General features: G+C 45.0%; 1 protein-coding gene across 1 annotated transcript in view; it reads left to right on the top strand.

Moving 5' to 3' along the window:
* Nucleotides 1-279: 279 nt before the first annotated feature.
* rnf17 (ring finger protein 17) overlaps nucleotides 280-9,559 on the top strand; it is a 28,209-nt gene continuing 18,929 nt past the window's right edge. The window contains exons 1-15 of the mRNA XM_024009119.2: nucleotides 280-499; nucleotides 968-1,080; nucleotides 4,942-5,039; nucleotides 6,111-6,174; nucleotides 6,346-6,435; nucleotides 6,682-6,785; nucleotides 6,987-7,155; nucleotides 7,233-7,309; nucleotides 7,434-7,508; nucleotides 7,591-8,018; nucleotides 8,135-8,242; nucleotides 8,383-8,544; nucleotides 8,675-8,846; nucleotides 8,977-9,118; nucleotides 9,315-9,505. Coding sequence (XP_023864887.1) covers nucleotides 421-499; nucleotides 968-1,080; nucleotides 4,942-5,039; nucleotides 6,111-6,174; nucleotides 6,346-6,435; nucleotides 6,682-6,785; nucleotides 6,987-7,155; nucleotides 7,233-7,309; nucleotides 7,434-7,508; nucleotides 7,591-8,018; nucleotides 8,135-8,242; nucleotides 8,383-8,544; nucleotides 8,675-8,846; nucleotides 8,977-9,118; nucleotides 9,315-9,505 — 2,072 coding nt within the window. The 5' untranslated portion in view covers nucleotides 280-420. The remainder of the gene's footprint in view (nucleotides 500-967; nucleotides 1,081-4,941; nucleotides 5,040-6,110; nucleotides 6,175-6,345; nucleotides 6,436-6,681; nucleotides 6,786-6,986; nucleotides 7,156-7,232; nucleotides 7,310-7,433; nucleotides 7,509-7,590; nucleotides 8,019-8,134; nucleotides 8,243-8,382; nucleotides 8,545-8,674; nucleotides 8,847-8,976; nucleotides 9,119-9,314; nucleotides 9,506-9,559) is intronic.

The raw sequence follows: 9,559 nt of genomic DNA, 5'->3' as shown, positions 1-9,559 counted from the left end.
AAGGTGTCGATTTCCTCCTTAACCCCATTTAATGGCAAGAAGGTGAAAAACTGTGGAAATATGCATACTTTCTTTATTATGTTTAAAATTAATTGTTATCATCATGCACTTAACAGTGCACAATGGTCAACGTGTTCTTTAGCCTACTTGTCTTGACCACAAAACTCACAGACTACATCACTGCCGGGTGCAGGCGGAAGGCCAGGGATTGCTAAATTATGATATGGCGCCCTCAAGTGGGAATTCTGGAGAAAAAAGTTGCCTTTTCCCCGAAGCCTTTTCCATCCATCCTGTCGTGTGCACGGTCGTGCCTTTCCATCTGCTCTTGCTTGCCTTTATGAGCACGTGACATAATTGGAGGCAGAGGACTTTGACAGAACATTCTTTCATTCGATGTGAACCGTAGTCGTCCGTTCAAAAATGTCGGTCAGATCGCCTCGAGCCGACAACCCGAACTCTGTGGTTTGTAACATATGCGGTATTGCTTACACTTTACCAGGTAAATTCATTGTAATAATTATAATTTACCAGTCCACATATTGTCATTCATGTTGTTTAAAGTTTTAGCTATATCGAGCTAACGTTACCTGTCAAATTGCACACCTGTTAGCTAGCTTCGGACCACGTTGTGGCTACCAAAAGTTATACGGTCCATTTTCTTCAGTAAACAGGCGAACTGTATTTATACAGTAACGTTATATAGTAGCTAATAATACATTTTGTTGACTTGAAGAAGCTTATCAAGAGTTTGGTCCGGACACATCATCTCATTCTGCCTATAGCCTGCCACAGTGCCAATACGTCTGGACTGGACCATTATGGCCAGAGAGGAAGTATCTTCCATAAACGTTAACTCTATTATGGCGTAGGAAAAAAACTATTGTTGCAGGTTTAGGCACCTCCTTCCCCCAACCTAAAAATGCACAAAACGTTATAAAATACATTTTAATGCCATTAATCTTTTCAGAGGACGAAATCGTTGGCAACCTTCCCAATGTCCTCCTGTGTTCCCACATCTTCTGCACTACCTGTCTGCGCTCGCTGGAGTTTAACAATGTCATTCTGTGCCCTGAATGCAAGGTACAGTACAGTACTGGCACCTGATGTCAACTATACAACAAACACTACATGAAACTGATGGCCACATACATATTTCAAAAGGGGTAAGGCTGTAAATGCAATGGTGAATGTATACACTTCCCTGTATATCTATAGTCCCAATATTTTCAAAATGTTCACATTTACAGTAATATAAATCAAATCCAATTATATTTGTCACATGCGCCGAATACAACAGGTAGACCTTACAGTGAAATGCTTACTTACAAGCCCTTAACCAACAATGCAGTTTTAAGAAAATACCTTTAAAAAAAGTAAGAGATAAGAATAACAAATATTTAAAGAGCAGCAGTAAAATAACAATAGCGGGGCTATATACAGGGGGTACCGGTGTTGAGGTAATATGTACATGTAGGTAGAGTTATTAAAGTGACTATGCATAGATAATAACAGAGTAGCAGCAGCGTAGAAGTGGGGGGGGGGGGGGTGGAAAATAGTCTGGGTAGCCATTTGATTAGACTTTCAGGAGTCTTATGGCTTTGGGGTAGAAGCTGTTTAGAAGCCTCTTGGACCTAGACTTGGCGCTCCGGTACCGCTTGCCATGAGGTAGCAGAGAGAACAGTCTATGACTAGGGCTGGAGTCTTTGACAATTTTTAGGGCCTTCCTCTGACACCGCCTGGTATAGAGGTCCTGGATGGCAAGAAGCTTGGCCCCGGTGATGTACTGGGCTGTACACACTACCCTCTAGTGCTTTGCTGTCAGATGCCAAGCAGTTGCCATACCAGGCAGTGATGCAATCTGTCAGGATGCTCTCGATGGTGCAGCTGTAAAACCTTTTGAGGATCCCCCTCAGGAATAGGTTTTTGGTGTGCTTGACCATGTTAGTTTGTTGGTGATGTGGACGCCAAGGAACTTGAAGCTCTCAACCTGCTCCACTACAGCCCCGTCGATGAGAATGTGGGTGTGCTCAGTCCTCCTTTTTCTGTAGTCCACAATCATCTCCTTTGTCTTGATCACGTTGAGGGAGAGGTTGTTGTCCTTGCACCACACGGTCAGGTCTCTGACCTCCCTATAGGCTGTCTCATCGTTGTCAGTGATCAGGCCTATCACTGTTGTGTCATCGGCAAACTTAATGATGGTGTTGGAGTCGTGCCTGGCCGTGCAATCATGAGTGAACAGGGTGTACAGAAGGGGACTGAGCACGCACCCCTGAGGGGCCCCCGTGTCGAGGATCAGCGTGGCGGATGTGTTGTTACCTACCCTTACCACCTGGGGGTGACCCATCAGGAAGTCCAGGATCCAGTTGCAGAGGGAGATGTTTAGTCTCAGGGTCCTTAGCTTMKTGATGAGCTTTGAGGGCACTATTGTGTTGAACGCTGAGCTGTAGTCAATGAATAGCATTCTCACATAGGTGTTCCTTTTGTCCCGGTGTGAAAGGGCAGTGTGGAGTGCAATAGAGATCGCATCATCTGTGGCTCTGTTGGGGAGGTATGCAAATCGGAGTGGGTCTAGGGTTTCTGGGATAATGGTGTTGTGAGCCATGACCATCCTTTCAAAGCATTTCATGGCTACAGACGTGAGTGCTACGGGTTGGTAGTCATTTAGGCAGGTTACCTTAGTGTTCTTGGGCACAGGGACTATGGTGGTCTGCTTGAAACATGTTGGTATTAGACTACACTATGTGATCAAAAGTATGTGGACACCTGATCAAACGTATATGGAGTTGGTCCCCCCCACCCTTTGCTGCCATAACAGCTTCCACTCTTCTGGGAAGGCGTTCCACTAGATGTTGAAACATTGCTGCGGGGACTTGCTTCCATTCAACCACAAGAGCATTCGTGAGTTCGGGCATTGATGTTGGAAAATTAGGCCTGGCTCGCAGTCGCCGTTCCAATTCATCCCAAAGGCGTTCGATGGGGTTGAGGTCTAGGCTCTGTGCAGGCCAGTCAAGTTCTTCCACACCGATCTCGACAAACCATTTCTGTATGGACCTCGCTTTATGCACGGGGCATTGTCATGCTGAAACAGGAACGGGAGGCTGTTGCAACAAATATTTCACTTCACTGGAACTAAGGGATCTAGCCCAAACCATGAAAACCAGCCCCAGACCATTATTTATCCGCCACCAAACTTTACAGTCGGCACTATGCATTGCGGCAGATAGCGTTCTCCTGGCATCCGCCAAACCCAGATTCGTCCGTCTGACTGCCAGATGGTGAGGCGTGATTAATCTCTCCAGAGAACAAGTTTCCACTGTTCCAGAGTCTAATGGCGGTGAGCTTTACACCAATCCAGCCGACGCTTGGCATTGCTCTTGGTGATCTTTGGCTTGGTGATCTCTCCATGCTCCCCCATGAAGCTCCCGACAAACAGTTCTTGTGCTGACGTTGCTTCCAGAGGCAGTTTGGAACTCAGTAGTGAGTGTTGCAACCGAGGATAGACCATTTTTACGCGCTTCAGCACTCGGTGGTCCCATTCTGTAAGCTTGTGTGGCCTACCACTTCGCGGCTGAGTCGTTGTCGCTCCTAGACGTTTCCACTTCACAATAACAGCACTTACAATTGACCGGGGCAGCTCTAGCAGTGCAGAAATTTGACAAACTTACTTTTTGGAAAAGTGGCATATGACGGTGACACGTTGAAAGTTACTGAGCCCCTCAGTAAGGCCATTCTACTGCCAATGTTTGTCTATGAAGATTGCATGGCTGTGCTCGATTTTATATACCTGTCAGCTAGGGCTGGGCGATACGACGATATATATATCATGTGACGATAGAAAAACGTCTATTGTTTCATATTATGCTCTATCGTTTATTTAGTTGTGTCGCAAATCACACTCTTTACGACAATATTTTTAGTCAATTGGATGACGCTTTGCATTCACGTGTGGAAAGAAATTTGCAACACAAACAAACATGGAGGAGAGTGAACGTGGCACGGAGACAGAGCTGAATAGTCTGACACAGACCAGAAAACTGTCCTCTGCAAAAATATGCCGCAGGCCGGTCCCGACAACAGAATCAAACACCACTAACCTCTTTTACCAACTACACAAGAATCATGTGAAACAGTACGGAGAGTGTCTACGGATGAGACCCACAAAAGTACAGTCGAGTACTCAAAACAAACCCCCCAAACTCAGACGTTGCAAGAGGCTTTTGCCCGCGGTACACCATTATGGCAAAGAATCACGAAGATGGAAGGAGATAACAGCTGCCGTTACAATTTACATCTGCAAAGACATGGCCCCAATTTACATGGTTGCGAAACGGGGGTTTCGTGAGTTGGTGCTAACACTAGACCCAAGGTACCAAATGCAAATTGTTATGTGACACGTATTAATGCCAAAATAACATGCAAAACAGGCAAGCCCCCCAAAATATATATATTTTAGGCCTATATTTATTTTGTTTGCAACTATAGTTGAAATGTTTTCTATTTACCTTTTTAGATTTTATACATTAATATTTTGTTTTGTTACATGCTTAATTGAAAATTTGCACAAAGGTTCTAAATAAAAGGAGAAATAATCAAATATGAGTAAGTACCTTTTTATTTGTTGAGTATAATTCAAAGAGAAATAGGCCTTTACATGTGGTCATTTTATATAAACTATTTATTCATTGAATTTACAGAAAATGTGCTATATCGTGATATGTATCGTTATCGGGATATGAAATTACCTATATCGGGATATGAGATTTTGGCCATATCGCCCAGCCCTACTGTCAGCAATGGGTGGTGGCTGATATAGCCGAATCCACTAATTTGAAGGGGGGTCCACATACTTTTGTGCCAGTTCATACTACTTACCAGCAGGCTAATTGGCTGCAGTGTGAATAAGTAGTGTAGTTGTATGAAATGCAGTGGGTGTTCCTACAGGTTGAGTCCACTCTTCCTGAAGGAGGGGTGGAGGGACTGCAGGTGGACAGCAGAATCATCGGCCTCATCTACACAGCCAAAATGAACAAAATGAAAAGGTATATAACAGTTTATTTCACATACTTATAAATACACACATGCCAGCCAATATGATTCACTTTGGCAGTTTATAATGCAGAAACTGAATTGCTGTCCAGTTCTCCTCAGACCATTATGGGTCCTTTAGTTAGGAATCACAGAGATTCTGTCTCATATCTCAATGATGAACAAACACTCCAAACTGGAAATATAATGCATTTGGAAAGTATTCAGACCCCTACACTTTTCCACATTTTGTTACATTAGACTTATTCTAAAATGGAGAAAATTTATATTTTTTCCTCATCATTCTACGCACAATACCCCACAATGAAAAACCGAAAACAGTATTTTAGAAATTTTTGAAAATGTATAAAAAATAATAAACTAATCTTTATTTACATAGTGCCTTCGTAAAGTATTCATACCCCTTTACTTTTTCCCCMAAAAATTACGTTACAGCCTTATTCTAAAATGTATTAAATTGTTTTTTCTCCCCTCATCAATCTACACACAATACTCCATAATGATGAAGCAAAAACTGTTTTTTTAAATTAATTTTTGCTAATTCAAAATAGAAAACTGATATCACATTTACATGAGTATTCAGACCCTTTACTCAGTACTTTGTTGAAGTACCTTTGGCTTGGTTTTTGCTCTGACATGCACTGTCAACTGTGGGACCTTATATAGACAGGTGTGTGCCTTTCCAAATCATGTCCAATCAATTTAATTTACCACAGGTGGACTCCAAGTTGTAGAAACATCTCAATGATGATCAATGGAAACAGAATGCACCTGAGCTCAATTTCGAGTCTCATAGCAAAGGGTCTGAATACTTATGTAAATAAGGTATTTCTGTTTGAATTTTTTTATAAATTAGCAAATATTTCGTAAAACCTGTTTGCTGAAGAGGTTTTGTGTGTAGATTGATGAGAGAGAAAAAAACAATTTAATCAATTTTAGAATAAGCCTCTAACGTAACAAAATGTGGAAAAGGTCAAGGGATCTGAATACTTTCCTAATGCACTTTATGTAATCGTTCTCATTCTGTAGACAACCTTTATTTTTGTTTATTTAAACTCTGGTAGAGACAGACCGAGGCATCACAGAGTCAAATCCTCGTCTTCACCTGTCGAGGAGGACACAAAACAGGTATGGTTTAACGTTAATATAAGTGTGCTTGGCCTGTCTGATCAGTAATATCCAAGCTCCTGGGAGTCGGTCAGCCAAACACAGATGCAGGGCATTATTTAAAGAATGCTGCAGAAATGGTCGAATTTCTGTTGTTTCTATATAGTAGGCAATATATGTATTCGGTTCTAGGGTCCAGATGTAGAGACAGCACTGAAAGCAGTAGAAGAGGCTCTGTCTCAGGCCTCTGAGAACATGGCCAATCTGGACAACATCCATCAGGTGAGCGACAAAAGGATTGTCCCACATCTCCTGTCCTTCCATCTGTACTGATCCAATAATACTATGGCCTGGTTTCCCAGACAGATTAAACCTAGTCCTGGACTAAAAAAAGCATATTAAATGGAGAATATACATTGCGCATGCTTTGTAGTCCAGGACTAGGCTTAATCTGTGTCTGGGAAATCAGCACTGTATGAAAGCAAGATGTTACCTGTAGCATACCTGTTGTGTTGCTTGCCTCTGCAGACTCTGGTGAAAGGCTTGATGGTGCAGGTGAAGAGAGAGAAGGCCAGACTGCTGATGGAGATAGATGAGGCTATGGACAGGGCCTTCACCATCCTCAATAGAAGGTACACTACTCTACAACCACCTCATACCTTCCTCTCACTAATGGGCTAGTGYGTTATGTATTTATAGCTTCTGCTACTGTGTGTATTGGGCTTGGCTGTAATGCTTTTTATCAGGGCTGATCAAATGGACGTATACAGTGAGTGGACCCTCCCATTATTTTTCTGGTTTCATGGGGTGAGGTGTAATTCCTGCATTGTCAGGAAGGGGGCACTGGTGGCTGAGCTGACCGACATGGAGCAGCACTTCCCGTCCAGCAGGAGGGAACTGGGCCGGGTGGAGGAGAGGATGAGGGCCCTGGGCACAGCCATGCAGAAGGCCAAGCAGGTCGGACAGCACCCCTCCCTGGAGAGCTACTGCGACCTGGAGCAGGTACATACATRCATACATACATGCATACATATATGTGGCACTTCAAGGAATACGAGGTGTGTTTGTGTGTTGAACAGTTGTTGGAGACCCTGCAGGCTTCTGTGGATGTACAGTCGTTTGACCTGAAGTGTCTGTCTCTGGGCTCTGGACTGAGGTGAGTCAATAAAGTTGACCTGAATTACAATTTGAAACCCTGTAGCTATGTGGCCTGACTGGAATTCTGCTACTGTAGTTTGAACTCACATCTGACCCATGGCGCGCATGTGTGTGTGTGTTAGCTGCATAGCACAGCAGGATGCGCTGGGCAGGAGTCTGAAGGCGTGTCTGAAGATCAACATTGGGAAYGCCAAGATGTACGTCCAGTAATTGGCTACAGAGAAAAATATATATATCTTTGTTTACATGGTTTAACTGCCTTTTGAACTCCCCCCTCAGTCTGACAGATGAGCTGATCCACAGAGACAGAGAGAGGCCCCAAGAGCAGGCAGGGCCCAATAGGAAGGCCCCCCTGCTCCCATACTCCCTTAGCACCAGAGAGCCCAGCCGCCCCCAGCAGCAGCAGCAGGAGAGCCAAACGATGATGAGGCCTCCCCCGCCCAGCACCAGAGAGCCTGTTCCACCTCACCAGGAGCAGGAAAGCCTGAGGATGACTAGGCATACCTGGGGCCCCTCTCCCAGCCCTGGCCCTTGGCCCTTACCCAGCTCCAGCCCTGTCTCAGACTCTGGACCCAACGTCATCATAGAGGAGATTATAGAGGAGATTGAAGAAGGAGGAGAAGGGAAGGATGAAGTCAGTTTGAAATCCTGCCATCAAGTCACCACAGCCTCATCCAAAACCACTGCAGCAGGGTTCTCAGTTGGAGGTTAGTGACAATGTCACAGCAACATTTAGAGAGCACGTCAGTGCATGTCTGCTGAGGTAAACCGCATCCTCATTACCCATAGGATAATAATGGTGTTCCTTGGTTTCTGATTGTAGTTGTCCCAGCCCACCTGTCTGAGTTGCAGCAGGCCAGTGAGAGACAGAGAGCCCAGAGGAGCAGCAAGAAGATCCAGGAGGACCTCCTACCTGTCAGTCAGGGGAAAGGTAGAGGAGAGACAGACATCTAGTCTGCGCACTGTTGATCCGCACAACACACATTTCACATGATAACATGCACAACAGTTATGGTCACGTAATCTATAACTTGATGAATAGAGACACATAGAAACTGTGAGTGTGTGCAGTGTTCCAGGAGTGGGTGATGGTGACCCATGTGGTGAACCCTAACCACTTCTACATCCGCCACGTGGCAGAGCAGAGGGCCTGTATTCTGCTGTCCAAGAAGATCAACTCCCTCTGCTCTGGAGAGAGAGGACTGTTCACAGCCAGCGACATACTGGAGACTGGTGAGATCACTGTGTGTGTGTGTGAAACCTTACTGTGGGTATGTCCCTTTCTCTAGGTTTTATGGTGTTTGTGAAATGAAAGCAGTGCAATGTTGCCACTCTGACTATTGCGCGTGTGTGTCTCCGTCAGGCTCCACAGTGTTTGTGAAGTGGAAGGAGGGGATGTGGTGTCGGGCCACCCTGACAGAACTGTTCCAGAGAGGTCACCTGGACCCGGTCCGCAGCTGTCCTGTTCCTGAACTTCACCGTGTCAGAGTCTACTTCCAAGACTACGGTTTCTGCAAGGGAATAGCCCTGCAGAGGTACAGACACACACACAGACACACACGCACACACGTGAAAAACCTAGTAGGCATGAAAAGGGACAGAACATTTGTTTTTTCAGTCACCYAGGTCTGTCTTTCTCTTCCACCTCTACTTCCCCATTCCCAGTGAGGAGGTAGGTCCAGACCTGTTCATCAGGGACATGAATGAGCGTCTGAGAAGAGTGGACGTGGCCGGCCAATCAGAAATGAGCCGCTGGCTCCCTCAGGCTATCAAGTGTTCCCTCAAGGACATTGTGCCTGCAGACCTGGTAAGTGGAGGACATCATGCCTGCAGACCTTGTAAGGTGCATACATTTGCATATTGTCCATATTCTGACATAACATTTGTGTATGTCGCCATCTATCTTTTTCTTCAAGTGAAGGGCTATTGTATAAGTGACTAGGATGAGTTTAGATTTGTTTTCTTTACCTGCATCCCCCTCCTTTTCCTCTCTTCTCTCCCAGACTAAAGGCTGGAGTGCGGAGGCCCATGATGAGTTTCGTCGCGTGGTGGGCTCAGCCTCAGTAGAGATGCAGGTGTTTGGTCAGGAGAGAGGTGCTCTGCTAGTGGATCTGAAGAAAGCCCCCATGGACAGCGGTTCCAGCAACATGCCCATGTCCCTCCGAGAGTACCTGGTCTTCCTCGAGCTCGCCAGGTACATACATACTCATGGTCATGAAAATCCTGGAAAAGACATGGAATTTTTTTT

This window comes from Salvelinus sp. IW2-2015, linkage group LG2, assembly GCF_002910315.2.
Source record: "Salvelinus sp. IW2-2015 linkage group LG2, ASM291031v2, whole genome shotgun sequence".
NCBI classification, from domain to species: domain Eukaryota; kingdom Metazoa; phylum Chordata; class Actinopteri; order Salmoniformes; family Salmonidae; genus Salvelinus; species Salvelinus sp. IW2-2015.
The sequence above is the reverse complement of the archived record's forward strand: the minus strand, read 5'-3'. Positions and strand labels throughout refer to the sequence as shown.